Genomic DNA, 18,098 nt, shown 5'->3' with positions numbered 1-18,098 from the left:
CAATGTTAAAGTAGTGGAATGGTTGACAGCTAAATACAAATGCCTTGAACAAAACAGAGACAGCAGACTGAACAGAGCTGTAATATGCACTGCAGGAAGATGAATGCTGATCAACTTCCATGTTCAGAAAAGCTCCACATCAGTGACAAACACCTTATTGGTGTCAACTACCACCAAGGTTATTTCTTCTTCTGAGACACTTCACGTGTAAGCTGGAGAAAGCAGCACATCAAACACCTGTTTTCAACATCAGCATCTGTATAGTTTAGCTTTCTATGGACTGGGATGCAGGCAGTGGTGTGAAAGCCTCTCCTGATTTACTTTGGCAGCAAACCAGGATCTGTGTTTAAAAAGTCTTAAGAGTACAAAGAAAAGGGCATGGTGTATAAAAAGACATAAAGCCACAAAATGTCACTATACCAAGGGACCCCATCACATTGCAAGTGTTATGCTGAGAATGACATGATTTACGAGGAGACACAGAGGGAGATTGTGCTTGGCCGACGAGCCGGGCGAATTGACATGCATGAGGGCGACGGCAACGAAAGCACGGCGACACCGCAGCTGCCCGACGAGCCACTAGCCTGCGAGTGGGCAGAGAGCGGCGGGACGAGCGGAACAAGTGAATGAGCGAGGAGGACAGCGGCCGACGCCGGATGAATAAGTTTAGTGTGCAGAAATTGACCTGCGCGTTGTAACAGTGATCGTTCGCTTCGGAGGCCAGGAGACAAGAATCTGAAAGGGAAAACGCAGCGCTTGCAAGTGTGTGATAAAGCGTCACATTTATACCGTCTCAGCAGTAAGTGATCCTCATACAATGAACACTCTTGTAGATGAACGTCTAATCTTCTGAGCTGCTCTGCCCACTTAAAAACTACAGCAGAGACTTGAAGCCAGATGGGAATGCGTGTCTTTGAAGCCGGGGCTGCCCTCATCAGCGATTCAGCGAGCGGCATCAGAACTTCATCTCTGCATTTCCCTGAGGAGCTCGTGCAGCTGTAGCCGTGAGCCCGTCCCCGTGTCGCTTCAGAAAAAGAAGGTGTTTGTGACACTGCATATTAATGCGCTGCCTTGGCAGCTATCAACTCAGTAGGGGGTCCCTGTGTTTCTTCTGCTTTTTGGCCCTACTGACCCACTGAGCCTTAAAGCTGTGCTCTCATCCATTCTGCTGTCAACCTCTCTCTACATTGCGCTTTTATCTAAATCACAACATCCCCCCGCTGCTTTACTTTCATCTACAACATAATCATATGAGGGCAGTTATCCCCTCCCTCAAGTTTATGCGTGGAGGTAATCTCTCCTCACTCAAAGCTTTCACTTTCACATCTACAGTTAGTTTGCCGGCTCGTGAATCCACTTACCCACTCCACAGGAAATATTCATGCAGGCTGCTTAAGATTTCGAGCTTATAAATTCCTCTCTTCAAACCCGTCTTTTAATTTCATGTCTAATTCACGAGTAAATGCTAATGCCGCGTTTGAAGATTCTCACTTGGCGTCACGGTTACTATTAGCATGATATGCTCTGAAGTTTTAGTGATTTTGGGAGGTTCATGCTTGGTTAGATTTTACATCTATTCAAAGCGCAAATAATCTGATTGTCTCTGGTCAACCTCCAGTGTGCAGTGGATGAACTTCATAAAACTAACTTCACTGAGTTCAGCAGTGAGGTATAGGTTTACATAAACTAAGGGCTTGGACTTGTACGAGTGTATTAATATTCAGGCACATGAGGATGAACAATGTGTCAGATTCACAGTCATGAATATGTGCTCCAAGTTGGAAGGTTGGAGCATTAAATAGCAATCATTCCGACAACTGCTTACATGACAGATATAAGATTCTCAAATAAATGGTTTATTAAATCATAGATGGAAATAACTGGCCACTTGTTCCACTCTAATAAAAACCACCGAGCTGACACCAACATCCTTTGGTTTAAAAGTGTTAGCTTGAACGTTACACGCAACACACGTTAGGAAGACTCAGTGCAACACAGAGCTGCATGGCTTCACCACTTGCTGCACATGATTCAGGCTTAATATGGAAGCAAGCTTAAAAACCAGCTGGGGTACTTCTCTAGAACATTAAAGCGTTTAGGGCACAAGATTATTTATACCAGGGGTACGTAAAAGTAACTGTTGTGGTATCTAAATCGAATACATAGTTCTATGAAAGAAGCCCTGCCCGCTCAAAAACTGCTCTCACTCCTCACCTTCAAGCGAATAGAGAAAATGTTTTTAAAAGTCAAGAAAGAAGACATTAAAAATAAAAAATAGCTATAAACGTCATGGACTGACACAAAGGTACAGTTGTTTGAACAAATTAGAGAGTCAAGCAATCAAGCTGTAAAAGCTTTATAAAAAGGTTTTATGTGCAGTGACATACACAATATCTCGCTAAAAAAAAATCCCCAAACACGTGACTGTGCATTTGCTGGTTTAGTAATTGTGTTGTGGATATCCATCTTAGCTCAAGCTAAAAAGTTAGATATTTAGCAATCTAGGGAGTGTGTGCATTAGTGAACGCTGCTTTGTCCAGTGACTAAGACTTGATATTATCAATGGAAAGCTGGACTGAATAACATTTTAGACATCTTTAAATCGAATCTCATATGTAGCAGAACAAGACGATAACTGTTCTAGCATCCCCTTGTCTCGCTCTGTCCTCGTCCCTCTGCATCCTACAATGCTAGGTCTGTACTGTGTCTGTGTGTACTGGGAAGTATCCAGCAATGCTACAGCTCTACAACTAGTTCTGCTACTTAAGCCACTGTGTCAACAGTGACAATGCAGACTCCGATGATGTTTGCTGACCTACTCTGTCCTGTCACATGTCTGTAGGCTACATGTCTTTACTATCATTTAAAAAAAAATTTAAACACTAAGTTTTTGTCCACCATCCCCCTCATGCTATAGCCCGACCTCTGACCCTGCAGCTGGCTGCTCCCTTCCTGTTTCCTGCTGGATGTGATAAAGTAGCTCATCTAGCCAGCCAGCACGGCATTGCACTAATGCACCACAGCACAGCCAGAAAGGGTCAGGCTTACAGAATAAGAGTCTGTCTGGGTTGGCAGAGTAACAAGTAGCTGTAATATCATCATGCAGCTGTATTATCTTTTCTGCTCGAGGCTAAAAGGGAAATGCAGATCAGACGGCAATTGAGCCCTGCAACAAAGCTGTATCCAAATTTGAAAAGCTGTGTTAAACTAGAGCGGTGCAACTTTGAGGAACCAGGGATGTTAGCTTAACCGTCCCTCAATGCACTGCGATGACTTTATAAGGACTTTTGTCAGTGGACTGATATTACTGAGAAAGACAATGACAGGCAGACAAAAAAGCCACATTACACATTAAGTCAAGTGGTGCCAGTGAATGTTGGCCATAAGAAAATCCAGGCTTAGTGACCAAATGTCAAACAGGAAAACTAAGAAACTAACAGTATTAAAAGGACTGGGATGAACTGGATTATGTGTTGATGTATGTAAAATTCTGGCTTACCATTTTGCACTAGTCATCACTTTGTAAATGCTGCTGTCCGGAACTGGCTTTGCGCCAGTTCTCAATCAGGAAACGGCCGTGACAGCCAACAACACAAGCGCAGGCGGGCACACATGGACACTTACGCAATGACCAAACACACGCAGCCGTTTGCCAACACACTGCCATGAATTTAAAAGGTCTTAAAAATCATTATTTCAGCTCACATTCAAAGCTGATGACCCAATTTATCAAGCAAGAAAAAGAATGTGTCCAAAACCTTCTTCCTGATATTCCTGATAGTCGGTAAACAGCCGTACCTTGTGGACGTCACTGTGTGCAAACCCTGCAGAGCACAGAAGGCAGGTTGCATCATCATTCTAATCACCATAATCTAAGTGTAAGCATAAAGTGTCCATAAGTCGGCTGCACACTGAAACCCAAACTGGTAAATATCCATGATGCTGTGCCTTAAGCCACCAGTGTAGGCAAATGTAACTGAAGCTAAACACCATCTGTGTCTGGAGTGTGAACTGTATTTTCCATTACCAGCAATGATAGCCATTTGGCTGCTACGCTAACCACTAAAAGCTCCCCCCCTACTTTATCATCAACTCCATTCACGACCAACTAGCTAACCACCAGGGCTCCCTGCCGTGGTAGCACAGCAAGACGCAACAGCTTTATTTAAAATTCATCTCGGTGTGTGGAGAGAGGTGAGCCAAAAGGCAGCACATACGGTATGCTTCATATTTAACACAGCGGAGAACAGCAGTGGTGTAAAAACAGCGCAGTGGCTGCCTTCAATGCGAGAGCCATACTACGATAATTCATCACGAGTCAGAGAGGGAATACAGTCGGGACACGTCACTAGTCAGTTTCATAGGGCCCAAACCTTATTTACCTATAATCTGAGATATACAGTGACCTTTAATTTCTCCTTTATTCCAGTGGACTAAACAAAGTAGCTCATGAGAGATTAGTGACTGTCACCGTGACAAGAGGTTAGCAAAACGGAGGCTCTTTCATCCGTGGGAAAACAAAAAGCGTGAACTGTTCTTCTATTTTTACTAGCAAATTGACAACATTGAAAGGTCAGTTCACTGTGGAAAAGTTCATGTCATGTGACAAAGCTGATGTCTGAGTTCAATCTTGAATATCACACACGCAGCTATTTTCTTTTTTGTGCGAGAGTGGGAGTTGCCGAGTCATCAAACTGAACCCGATAAGATAAATGAATGTTCATGCAAACTTTACCCTACCATCCATTTGATCTGGCATCATTTTAAACACTGCTGCATTTCCTCATGAATTCTACAAACATTAACTTTCCTACGGCATTACAGCCACATAGATAAGATGAGTTTCCAGATATCAAAGTAGAGGCTCAAAATAGACCTTTGTTTCACGTGGATCGTAGTTTACAGAAAACAGGAAGTCGCTTTAAAACACGGCTCACTTGAACTAAAATAGGAATATGTGCAAATGACATTTGCAAAAACCAGTGGTACTGTCCCTCACACTTGCCTGCTTCTCTTTTTGCCATAGTTTTGACTACATCAGTCACTGACAACAAAGAAGCCCTTTATTGTACTTGAATGCAAATGTACAGACAGTCTATATATTTTTTTTTTCTTCTCTCTTGCCACCAGTTCTAGGTGTAGTGACAGCAAACTATATGGATATAGTGATATTAAACAACAGCACCAAGCAACTGATCCAAGCGATTGAAAGCAAGGCCTCATGCAAAGCAAGAACCTTTTTCATTACCACTTCAGATAAAAATGCAAAAATGGTTCCTCTGACCTTTTCTACACCAAGTGACGTCCAACACACGTGCATATGAATCGACAATTCTAAATATTGAAATAATGAAAAACAGTTGATTTCATCAGTCATTTGCACAGAAAGAAAACATTAAGAAAAACAAGGCTCCTATTGTTCAATTTATTGGCTTTCGTTCATGCTTTCAAATCTCAAACAACACATTAAAAAAGTGGAGTTTGAACCAGCGCTTTGGCAGCTTTACACAACACCTGCAAGTGAAGCATGAACGGTAGCTGAAGGCTGAATGAGTAGCGGCTCAAGGAAGTTGTTCCTACCGACCATTGTATTAATATCACTAAAGCATGTGCGGAATGCATTTCTGTATTGTGCAGGACAACAGCAATTTATTGTGAGTAAAAGAAAGAAGGAATGATGGAAGCTAGTTAAGGAAGGGGCGCAGAAATGAATGGTAGGACTAAAACATAACTAACTGTCTTGACAACTGATTAATCAGTTGCCTTACACAGACCATAGACACACACAACCACTAAGTTTTCACAATTAAAATATTTGTATGTTTTTTTCAAAAGGAATATCATTAAGACAGATATTAACCCTATTTCTCTTTTTTATGTCAGCAATGGAGCATTATAACACAGCATGCAGCAGTAAAGTTGACCTGCAGCAGCACGTCAAGTGCTAAAGATAAGCTACAAAAAATGTACAACCATACTACAGATAATATTCATAAACCTATTTTTTGCACCTGAGCCTTCTGTGTCTGTGTTCTGGCTGTGACTTAGGCAGTTGCATCAGCCTGTAGTCATATTGATGGTGGTCAGAGTGTAATAGAAGCTTAGGCAGACAGAGGTCAAAGCAGTAACTGACTAGATCTTGGAGAAAAAGGAGGGGAAGGGCTGAGATAAAACCAATAAACCCACCTACTGCATCGCTCTGCTAAGTGACTGCTAACGAAGTCATTTAACATTCTGGTTTCCTGCCTCAACAGTTATACACTGTTACAGACAAGGCAGATGCGCTGAAGTTGATCTGGCACCGACCAAATTAAACATGTTGACATGATCACTCTTTGGCAAACAAACAAAATCCATGTTAAACTGTGTGCGTTGATAAAAACCCAAGTCATTTCCGTCATTGCCTCGTCTTTGTCAGCGTCGAAGTTGAATTTCTGCGCTGTTCTGTGTAAAGCATGAAGAGGAAGTAAGTGAAGCGAGCAAGGAGGAAGTGCTTTCTGTGCCGTGCCGATTCTGACTGAATATGGTTTGCTAGTGTTAATTATTAAGTCTTGCTCACATCACACTCACTTTTTTCCTCACTCTTCTATGTAGAACATTACAGCTTCTTCCTCTGTCCTGTCGCTATGTGGAAACAACAAAAGTGCACTGCACCTCCTACTCACAAACCAAGCTGATACCAAGGTGGCGACCAAGCGTATTGGACCATTACTCAACGATAACACACCTCGGACTGTACAGCACTACTTTAGCTCCAGCTAAACAATCTGTGTGGTTCATTCGAGAGTTGGGGTGGCTACACAAATAGAGGATGTAAATCTCTGGGGGCGACCCTGTGGAGAAGCCTGTAGAGCATCACAACATAGCATATCCACCCACACTGCATTTAGTGGTCTCATAGAACACTGGAATCCTTCACTGAAAACTGAAAGGAATTGAGACTTGAAACCTGTGAGACACAGTCCGAGTGACTAACTAAGTAGCTTACTGAAGTCGCAATGTTAATTAAGATGGACAGAAATACGATCAATGAAATCCGTTATTAAATGATTCTTCATTCAGACAATCACACTACGTTTAATATATCCTCACAGTTTGATTATTTAATCTAAACCATACGCTAAGCTCAGCAGCAGCCAAACCATGTGCAAGTGTGTCTGCTGGCTTACTGGTAGACTAAGATTCTTAGGAGGCTTACCAATTGGTTTGTGTTAGCGTCACGACCACTGCTTTCCCTACACAGACAATACCAGTCTTTGTATGTAATGCTTATCTTCTGATTGTGCATGTGTTTCCCCAGCTTTACCAGACATGTCATTCAGTGAAGCTTCTTGTGTACTAATGATGAAAATACATTTCACAGTATGCATAAATTGGCTTATTGGCAACATATAACAATGGTTGACATAAAGACTTCCCATTTCTTCCACTGGCCTCAGGGGGATGTCTATCTGACAGATTAACTGCATTGTAGCTAACAAAGAACAACTGCACTGAGGAACTGAGCAACAAGATGAGGATGTATAGATAAAACTATTACTAATTTTCTCAAAACAGGAAATTACAAGAAATAGGCCACGGTGTATGTAGGCTTCGCTGTAAAGGCAGCCAGGGAATGGAACTACATTTGGTGTCCCTTCAACAGTAATCTTTGTATTCTCTACATCACTCTCATATGATGTCTCCCCACTCACGTGTTTGCTACAATTTAGCCAAAGTTGCAATGTCCCTCTTCTCTATTGACACAACCAGGTATTTGAAGGGACAGAAGACACAAACTCCATCCTGTTGATGTTCACTGCTCATGACCATTTTGTCAGTAAAAGGTGAGATGCCATGGCCAATTCCAAATATTTACGTCACTCATGCTGATTTATTTCTGACACAAATAGAGCATTCAACTTTGAATGCTCTTAATCTAAAACCAGCTTTAGTATATGCTGTTTATACTTTGATAGGTTGGTGAAGAAAAATGTTTATGTGCCTAACTATAGCCTTCCAGTAAGAACAAAAAAAATGCTGCCTAGGCAACAAACGGTTTTAAAATCTTCTGCAAGTTGTGTTCTTTACTGCGAGCAAGAGGCAGTTCTTAAGAAAGCCTTTACTGCAATAATATGTTATACGTATACATAACTAAATACGGACAAATACTGCATTAGAAGGACTTTGGTCAATAACACCACAAGACTAAAAAAGTCCAAAATACATTCATGTCTTGTCATTCACCATATATCCTCATTTTAGTGCTTTTTAACAAGGAACATGGGGAAATGTTATTAATTTCACTTCCTCAAGCCACACATAAAATAGGACAAGTGCTTAATGTTTATACAGACAGTTTGCTGATGTACTGATGAGGAACAAACACATACGACTGCATGTTCGACAAAAAAGAGAACTCTGTAAATTTAACAGTGTGAGAAGCTCCAAAAAGGAGGTGTTAAGTAGATGATGAAGATAAGTACGCACAAAAATTGAGTGACAGGCAGCTGCTGTAGATTAAGCACCAGTCTCACCACAGATGCTCACATGCTCAAACCACAACACCTCTCTCCTCCTCTTTTCTTACATTCTGAGCTGCAACCACCCTGGGGGTTGGGAATGGGTGCAACTGTTCACTCTATCGTAGTTACTCAGAGTCTTTGGCATACCCTGTATGACGAAGACTTCACACCTCAGGCTAGCCCATTTCACGAGTTCATTGACGAAAGTAAACACAAGGGCTACGTCATTCAGTTGGCGAAGAGGGAAACAAAATGCGAACATTTGAAACCTTCACGTCTCCATTCGGAACGGCTCCAGCTACATTAGAATACCTGAATTATTCCTCTCTTTACTCACCTGGGTTGGGAGTTCTCTTCATACATGCGTTCCTTGCCCTCCTTGAACAAGCTGCTGGTCTGCTTTGTTTTCTTGGCCAGGTTCTCCATGAAGACCCGGAAGTACTCGTTTTCCCCCAGAGTTTCCATTTTGCCCTCGTAGCGTGACAAGATGGTACGCAGGTGCTGGTAGGTGTCTGGCAGCAGATCCAGGATGTAAGGGGGGCTGTTCTTCAGGGCCAATTTGGGGTTTTGGCACAAACGTACCACCTGTTGAAAAGCAGGCGTGTGGGAGGGGAAGACGAGATACGGTTAGAGTTGGATGTGGTATTGATGGTGAGAGAAAGCAAGAAGGGAGACATGTTTGAACGTGGTGGAAGGTTAAAAAGAGAAGAATATCTGAGAAATGTTTAAAATGCATTTTCATCAAAAGGTGCTACAAAGAAAATTATGCTACAGGGTTGCAAATCAAAAGAAAGGCCCTTTGAAACTCTGCTAAATGTGGTAAACACAATCTCATGCACTAAGCATGATTCAATCCCTTGTGAGTTTTTTCACACAAAAGCCACTAAAAGCCTTTGTAGAAAGGTGGAAGAAAACAAAAGCATACTTGTATCTATTGTTGCACAATGTGTTCTGTTCACAGCATGAAGCAAATAATCTCCATTACCATAATTCAATGTCAGTAACTGCAGGTAACCATAGTCTGATTCTCTTCAGCATGTTCACAGACGCTGCTGATTTCATACTTCCTCTTCTAAAGCTGCATACACTTCTGCCTTAAAACACAAATTCTCATTGCTCAACATTGTGCGCATGAGCACGAAGGCAATAACCCTAAACCATTGACACCCACAACACATACGGTGGCAGGTCACAAAATAAACTCTTTCACAACCTTCATTTAGACTTCCTCTGCTGATGGTCAGGCTATGAAGCACCTTATATGTATAAATACGAGTCAAACATCCGCCAGATTGTATAAATGAATACCTCTTTTTCAGTGTTGTTCAATTGTTTCTCACCGTGTCCTACTGGACCGGTGCTTGTGTCACTGCAGTTCTAAAGCTACTGAGGGTGTCAGTGGATGAACAATTGCATGTCAGCAACAGGACATTGCTCATTCTTCTGTAAAACAGGCCAAATTATTGTCTACCAAACTTAGGAGTGTTAGAATGAAATATGGCAGGAACAGCATTACAGGAATGCCGACGTGAATTTCCTTTTGTAAGCCACTAGTTTTGTATTTGTGGGGAAATAAGACAAGTGGAAAAAAAGAAGAATAAAACCGCATAGAATGACTACATATTGCAATATAACTTTATGAATATACATTTGTAGTCACCTATGCAGTACATTGGCAAAAAAGTAATCCAATGATCATTCGTTGTAGCCCTAAATCTAATTACTGGTCGTTACTGTTCAGTAATCACGTGTTGAGATCAGGAATCTGGCATTAAAAAAAAAAAAGGTACGTTTCTCTCATAAAGAACATTTTATCCCAGTTTGTAAATAGGACACTGTTCTGACAGTAGTCAGTTAATTATAACTATATCAAATGCCTTGCATGAAGAATGAGGCCACACATGGCCAGTATGATATTTTAAAGACGTACACATTTCACAGCATGCTAAATGTTTGTAATGTATGAGCTTCCATCAGTATAGAAGCACTGAAAGGAATGTACGTGTATTAATTCAGTGCTTTTATATGACATCCAACTCTTCACTAACATATAACTAGATTGGAATTTCATGAATTTAAGAAGACTGATGATCATGTTGGATAAACAATAGTTGGTTGACTAGAGTGAAAACCAGACAATGTCATAGCAAGCTATCGTGGGCTGTATACTGGGTGGTATGTGATACATTTTCTTCTGCATATTTTGGACAATTTTCTTGTGGTTGATATCTGAGGGAAACTTTTTTTCCATTGCACTACATAATGAGCTCAAATGAAACTAATGTTCTCTCAGAATCATTACCTATACTTTGCCTGCATGCCTTATACTCCTCTCGAGGCCTACTACTATGCATATGAATATCATTGATCACATCAACACTTGTACCCATGACTGAGCCAAGCATGTGTGCGTGCATGGACACGTAAAAAAGGGTTCCTATATGTATCCATGTACATAAGTGCCATGGTTAAATTAAATACTTTCTGCCTCCAAGCTAAAGTGCATTACACATAGACATGCAACAGAGGTTTTACTCTCCTCTCTTTGTCTCTGTCTCTGCTCAGTGATTTTACACAAGGCATAAACCGGAAAGTATTTCCACATGAAGTCCAACTTCATTAAAAGTTAACCTTAAAGAACAGTAGATCCGAGTTTAATGTTTGTTAGACTTTTGCAGTATACTGGTTATTTGGTGCTCCCTTTTTCCCCCGCAAAGGTTACAGACCATTCCTGGAAAACATATTTTCCACTCTGTCTAGCAAATCAAAAAGAAGCAGCCGTTTATTCATTCCCAGAGTTAGGTTTTTAATTTCACAACATGGACACTAATTTGAAATGAAGTCTGATTTAAAAAAAAAATAAAAAAAATTGAGCTGTTCGAGTGACTTATCTATTCCAGAACTCGCATAATGGAATGAGTCTAGTGATTAGTCATTTCAACCAAGCTTTTTTTCTCAAGAAATTGCGGCAAATATGGAAAGGATGATAGATGAGTACACAGAGTTACAATTTTCACTTAAGACAAGCTAAGAAACACAAGTCATTTGATGTTGAGTGTTCCTATCACTTGCTCATCATGATATTGAAATGATCTCAGAGTAATTTATAACGAGATTCAGTCAGTTCCCTACTAAAAAAAGAAAACAATAATTGCCAATATTTCCTAGCATGCCCTGTGGAGACAATTCAGTATATACAACCTACAGGGTTTTGTTAGTTATTGCTCATGAACCTGAGACATGTGGTAGTGAGACAGCAGACACAGCAATGCTACTGTAACACTGTTTAAAGTTCGATGAATGCATAGGTGAATTTGTGCTTAACTTAAAAGGCTCAAGCCGAGGTAATGAAAATAACTGAGGAGGTAAAAGCGCCTCAAGCTCTTGATAAAAATTTAACCTGATCCTGTGCGGGAGGTGTTTTCAGAGAAACCGCATTGTTATTTTGCAGCTGTTGGCCTATGGTATATGCTCTGCTGTGGTTTTCCTTCAGACAGCCCTGAACAATATTTCCGCTTCTATTTTAATCAAACTGGTGGAGTAAAAATACTTTCGGGCCTTAAATCCTTCTCAAAAGGTAAGTCACTGATTCGTTCACTGTGGCCGTATAGTCCTTTGGATGAAGATGGTAAATTATTCCCATACTTTAACTTATAATCGTTAACGTGGCTGTGCTTGTGGTTGCTTAAGGTCTCCTGTCCACTCAGCATTGAAGCACATTAGGATGTACAAAGAAAACCCTTTAGGGAGAGTGCTAAACATCTCAAAGAGCACAACTGAAAAGAAACAAGAAGTTTGGTTGCCCTTCTTATTACAGCAGTGGATCAGCTACAGTAGACAGTCTGCCACAGATGCTAAAGGTACACAATAAAGTGGATTGTGGTTTCTTGGAATCAGCTTTGTAAAATTACTAGGCATCGTAATATCACAGCTTAATACTACTTTAGGCTTCAAAGAGGATGAGGAGACAAATGGGACTTGTCTTCCTATTCGCTGTAATATAGCTGTGTGAATCTCACAGGAAACCAGGGGTCAAACTGCTACAGACTTTTTCCGAGAAGTGAAGCTGTGAAACGAGTCTCTCCTGTGAAGCACCATAATTGGCCCAGTGAAATGGATGCAATTATTTTATTTGTCTTAATGTTTGTGCTACCGTGCCAGCAAACAGTTACAGTGATTCAGGCAACGATTGAAGGAGTCAAAGCCAGATTAGCAGCGCCTGAAAATTTAGCTAAAACTATTTTATTTAAAAATGCCACCGCTTATGATACAGCCTGACATTTAAACTTGGTTATATAAGCTACATGGACCAAAGTATAACAACTTTACAGCAAACATATGTGTTGAAGAAGCCTTTACTGGCGTTAAGGTTAGGTAAGGTTAGTCTATCTGTGTTGCAAGCTACTCTGATACCAAGGTACAAACAACGCAGATCGGTTGAAAGTAAGTGCTAACGTTAGCTGACCACGTCTTCTCCCAGCTGACGGGCTAACGTAACGTTAGCAACGCTAGATCTGCAGCAGGCGATTAGCTAGCTTACCGCTAGTTAGCTGCGGTTAGCTAGCAGCCCTCCTCCCCTCCGCATCCGACAAGCTAGCTAACGTCAACGGCTTGTTAATGTCGATGACCACAAACCTTGTCCATCATTTTCCAGCATTTCTCCACCGTCTTTTTGTCCACGGTCCCGGGCTGATGATGGGAGTGGAGGTGGTGATGGTGTGGCTGGAAGGCATCCTTCATCATCCCAATGAGCCCCCCGCCTTTCTTCAGGTTCCCTGCCATGTTCGGGCTCGGCTAGGGTCGGCCAGAGCGACAGAGAGGCGAGGAGAGGGCAGGGGTCAGGGGGACCGAACCGTCGGCTACAGTTAGCTGGACCTGGCGAGGGTGATCCGGCACCGCCGGGCGAGGACAGCGCCCGAGCGGCGAATCCGAGCCAGGGTCCGACGGGGGGGAGGAGGAGGAATGGAGGGAGGGGGGACTATCGCGTGAAGGCTCCCATCGGCAAACCCAACATCGGCTCGCTGGACGAACGCCCCGACCGTGGCTCAAACAAGTCCCTCACAGTCGGTGCGAGCTGCTCCCCGCTGCAGCTAGCCGCGCCGCTCCGTCTCTCCGCGGGGACCCGCGCAGGCTAATTAGCAGAGCAGCCGACCTGTTCCTACTCGCCCGCGACGGCAGGACAATGGCACCGTTTCAACGCCCAGAAGCCGCGGCGCGTCCACGTCGTCCGACGACCCCGGTGTCGTTCCCCTCTCTGTCGGTGGCAGCGGCTCGCTTCGTCTGCGCCCGTGTCTTGACGGGAAGTTGAGCGGCTGCGTGACAGTGTCAGCCGTCCCCTGCTGGCGGCGACGCTACGACACCCAGCGCTCGCCGATCGCTCAGGAGACGAAGTTGCGCCTGAACGTGTGAACGCTTCACGGACGTCCACGGAAGCTGGGGGCGAATAAATGATTGTGAGAATTAAACATTGCTCAGTATTTTTCTGGTTCCCCCGTGACGTGTATGTGTGGCCCTTTCCTTTCCTGTACGTCCCCTTCCGTTCGGGTCCCCCCCCCCCCCCCCCCCCCTCCTCCTCCTCAAAAGCCAACTCCACGCCTTCCTCGTGCGCGTTCGCGATGCATGAATGTAGCCGCGTGCGCGCCCTTTGCCGTGCAGCGTTCACAAAACGTTGCGGAGACACCGAACGCAGCCCCGAATGCCTCCAGTCACATCCTCGATCACCCCTGACAACAAAGGACGCTTTTCACATGTCTCGCTAAAAGTAAGGATCCAATTATAAGGCTCGCGTGCTCGAGCTAAAAAGGCAACCGCTCCGCGGAGAAGCCGCGATTGGCTCCCGTGAAAGTCACTCTATTATGAGTCAAGCTGGACAGTTGATGCCCTGGCAACTCCCTCAGCAACCAGCGCCCGGCAACAAAGACTCATCCCTGTGTGTGGTGGCAGTAGATCCAGTGTGTTTGGTCCGTGTTCAACAGGCTGAGCAGAAAGCAAACATGCCTGCAAAGAAAAAGACCAAAAAGGCCACAAAGAAGAAGCCAGGAAAAAGTAATTCTGCTCAGAAGGTTATTAGATTGTAGCTTTTGTTGTGCTAAATCGTTAATCTGTTAATGAGTGATTATGTTCATGGGTTGCAGTTGAAAATGAACTGGAGGAACAACGCAGGCCCAGCTTACTGGATGTAGTCGTCCTACAAGATCACGTCGGTGAGCTCCCTTTTTAAGTCCTCCTATTGGTGAAGTAAGCTGTGTTATATAGTTATAAACAAGACAAACTACAGTCGTTACTGTAGCATACACATTTACACTTACTGCAGCAGGAATGTTGAATCTTGAATTAAATAATCACAAAGTGAAAATAACTGTATCTGATTTGCCATAACGTTAGTTAGGACCTAATATACTCCTATGCTTTCATTTGCTTTTGAATGCATTGCTTTACTGCAACATCACTGCTCTGCAAGTGCTGCTGTACAGGGTTATTACCGACCTCTGGTTTGTTCGTTCACATCTTGGTGCACTTGTGTGACCGCCACAGCTCTACAGCGTGAATCGCTAATACGGGTCCAGGCTGACAGAAGTGACCTGAGGAGATGCTTGAGGAATATGGAGCAGAAGCTGCAGCATGAGATACAAGACCGCAGGGACATCAGCTCTGGTACAGTACAGACAGGGCATGAATCAACAATTATTCTCTCCTTTAATAACCTGAGATAAAGCGTGGCTTCCTCAGGGGGGTGAGGACTAGGGGCGTGTTTGCCAAGGTTAGAGTAATTTTCGAGGAACAAAAACTTTAATTAGCTGGGCGCCTAAGCTGATTGCTGCATTAGCCTTAAGAAGTCAATCAGAAACTAAGGCTAAACCGGGGAAAAATGTCATTGTAGACCTCAGTCGCCAGTACAAAACCATGCAGACAGAGCTGACCCACAAGGTGAAGAGGCTGGAGGAGGAGGTCAGCCAGCTGAAGGAGGAACTTGGTACATATGTCTAATTGTCAAGTCTATGCAGTACTTCAATAATCACGCTCACAGTGGTGCCAGTTAGCCTGCAAATCTAAAGCGACTGTGTCTAAATGCATGTGTGCCCAGCACTGTGTCAGGAGGAGCTGAGGAAGGAGAAACGGGAGCGCGAGGAGCTGGAGGAGGAGAAGGATGCCGCCATATGTGACCTCCAACTCAAGCTAGACAACATGGAAACAGACTATGAGAAGATCCTGCATGTGAGTCAAATGACACTCACAGGCCTCTTTGTAGTGTGACAAATGCATATAAAGGCGTGCACTCACTTTTACAATGGCCTGAGGTTGGCCCAGCGTCTGTGCTGGGCTTTTCAGCAGTTGCAAGTCAAAAACGCTGTTATCCTGTTTGTAAAGGCTTCGCAGGAACAGCTGGGGATTAGCGGGTTTTGCTCTACATCAAAATATTGTGTCATACAGAGAAAACAGCATTTTTAGCTGGCGTATTGAGCACAGGTGCGGTGCTGTAATCAGCTTTCCTGCTGCTCCTCTCCACACACGAAGGAGTCGTGTGGTAATTCTTTTAAATCTGGCTTTTGTCTGTAGTTTTGTGCAATAAACCTGTTGCTCACCTCTGTCACTTTAGAGATGACAGACAGCACAGTCTTGAAGCAGCTCTACAAAGAGCCTCAGACATTTTTTACACCGTCCAGCCTTCGTCCATGTGTCACAAGCGTTTGGACCAGTCAGTAAGGGTGAACATTAAGTGTGGGACAATGTTAGGACAATGTGAGGCTTGAGGAGGGTCAGTGCTGACCTTTTAAGAGATAACATGAAACACGTCATTGCACGTATTTTCAAAGATAAGTGATGGAGTCCAGAGCACTGTTAGAGAGCCGAGCCTGTGATTATAGAACGTGGAATTTAATATGTAATTATCATTATTTCTCTGGTTCCCAGTATGACAAAAAAAAAAATCTAATTATGCCTCTTATCCAGCGGCTCTCTTCTGAAATTCATCAGAGTTAAAGGTGCCTGAGGGGGGAGGGATATCAACTTAGACAAGTGCCTGATTTAAATAGAACATTTTAGATTGTATCTAATTTTTTCTAATCTTTTGTGCAGGAGACTCTAGACAGTCTGACCTCCCAGCTGTCTGTGGCTCGACAGGGATGGGAGGACAGGAGCACAAGCCTGCATGAGAACTACAAGCAAGCGCTCTCCGAATTTGGCCTGAACGCTCTGGACGTGTAGAAAGGGCTGAGGCCTTACGCACGCAAGCGACCGCCCCCAGTGAGACGCTTCAGTTCAGCGTCGTTGTCCACAGCTCAGGTTCTGTTTGATCAGACTGTTGCCACGGCGCTGGGTTCAAACAAAAGTGACAGCGTGAATTTGCTCACCCACCATTCCGTACGCCGAACACACAGATGGAGGCCGGAGATAATATTGTACAACCGCGGTACAAGTGTGTGCACGTATCCAGTAGTTTTACTATACAGCGTCTGTAATGCTGTGCAACGCCCACTAGATGTAGCAAATGACTGTTAATGGCCAGCAGGATATTTGAGATAGATGTTTTTACAGGGGTTATGGTGTGTATTTCAGACTTGAATGTGTTTAGGTGACATTCCAAGATGTTCCAACAGGTTGGTTCACTGTAATGGCAAAGATGGCGATGCAGATACGATGTCTCATGCAGGAAAAGGCATAGAAACACTGTGCCTGTCAGCAAACGCATAAACAAAAGTCAAGATAATGGGAAATATAAAAAGTAAACAAAAAGTGATGTCTGGTGGGAAGTAAACTAACAATGCACAACAACAACAGAAAGGCAAAATAAGAGTTAATGATGCAGGAAATGCGATATAGCTGCCCAGTATCGATTAAAGCCGACTTCCCCTGCAGTGAGCCAGATAAACAGATTTCGCTTCCAAGGCTGTCATTTGTGTGTCTTTTTCATGGCCCACTGCAATTTATTTTAGCCTCTCATCTGTGAGGTAATGAATCATTTACCCGGGGATTAAGATAATTCTGAGCTCTAACGACCAATTAACACAGGAACTCAAGAGGCCTTTATCTGAAATCCAGTGATTACAATGAAAACTCGCCTTCAGAGAGGGCATGTGTTTCTATTTATTTAGGACATAATAGGGTCGGCTGCAGTCATCGCTGAGCCACGATTCGATAAGCATCACAGAGCCTTGAGGATTTTCTTCTCAGCATCGTTCTAATCTTTAAATACGTTGCTGTGCATCTTTATCCTGCTTGAAGCGTGAGGCCAAAGATCGTAGACGGACGGATGCATGTATGTTATTGTTAACATTGTATAACTTAAAGTTAAAGACCCGCCGAGCACATGAGACGAGACGGGGCTGAGTTCATGAAGGAGATGATTAATGAACTGATTAAAATGTGAATGTTTTTGCTGCTGTCACTGAAGCCTCTGCATCGAGACTGATGACACTCATAAAACGCAGAGGCATTAAGGAAAGTGACTAATGTGAGCTTCAGTCTTGCGAACTTTAATCCAAGGTCAAAAGACTTTTCTATCGCCTACATTCGGTGAAGTTTTGCATGTGTATAATTATAATGAACCCATGTGGCTTTGTTATGCGCGACTAAAAATAAAAGGAGAGAGGCTGC

At 43.2% G+C, this 18,098-nt stretch overlaps 2 protein-coding genes across 4 annotated transcripts in view; one reads left to right on the top strand and one right to left on the bottom strand.

The window, feature by feature from the left end:
- The window catches only part of cbl (Cbl proto-oncogene, E3 ubiquitin protein ligase), a 27,124-nt gene extending 13,072 nt beyond the window's left edge, over window positions 1-14,052 (bottom strand). Inside the window, exons 1-2 of the mRNA XM_029171200.2 lie at window positions 13,140-14,052; window positions 8,842-9,089 (exon numbers count right to left, since the gene is read on the bottom strand). Of these exons, the coding sequence (XP_029027033.1) occupies window positions 8,842-9,089; window positions 13,140-13,286 (395 nt within the window). The 5' untranslated portion in view covers window positions 13,287-14,052. The remainder of the gene's footprint in view (window positions 1-8,841; window positions 9,090-13,139) is intronic.
- Window positions 11,950-18,098, top strand: ccdc153 (coiled-coil domain containing 153). Of its 3 annotated transcripts, none has more exons than XM_055514161.1 (6): window positions 11,950-12,081; window positions 14,639-14,707; window positions 15,039-15,158; window positions 15,385-15,477; window positions 15,589-15,719; window positions 16,581-18,098. In XM_055514161.1, exons 1-6 carry the CDS (start codon window positions 11,973-11,975, stop codon window positions 16,707-16,709), a joined length of 651 nt encoding a protein of 216 aa, XP_055370136.1. In that variant the 5' UTR covers window positions 11,950-11,972; the 3' UTR covers window positions 16,710-18,098. The 3 variants fall into 3 exon arrangements, with proteins under 3 accessions (XP_055370136.1, XP_029027044.1, XP_055370137.1); XM_029171211.2 differs by lacking the exon at window positions 11,950-12,081 and adding an exon at window positions 14,070-14,549; XM_055514162.1 differs by lacking the exons at window positions 11,950-12,081; window positions 15,385-15,477 and adding an exon at window positions 14,070-14,549.

This window comes from Betta splendens, chromosome 13 (genome assembly GCF_900634795.4).
Source record: "Betta splendens chromosome 13, fBetSpl5.4, whole genome shotgun sequence".
Lineage (NCBI taxonomy): Eukaryota > Metazoa > Chordata > Actinopteri > Anabantiformes > Osphronemidae > Betta > Betta splendens.
The sequence above is the reverse complement of the archived record's forward strand: the minus strand, read 5'-3'. Positions and strand labels throughout refer to the sequence as shown.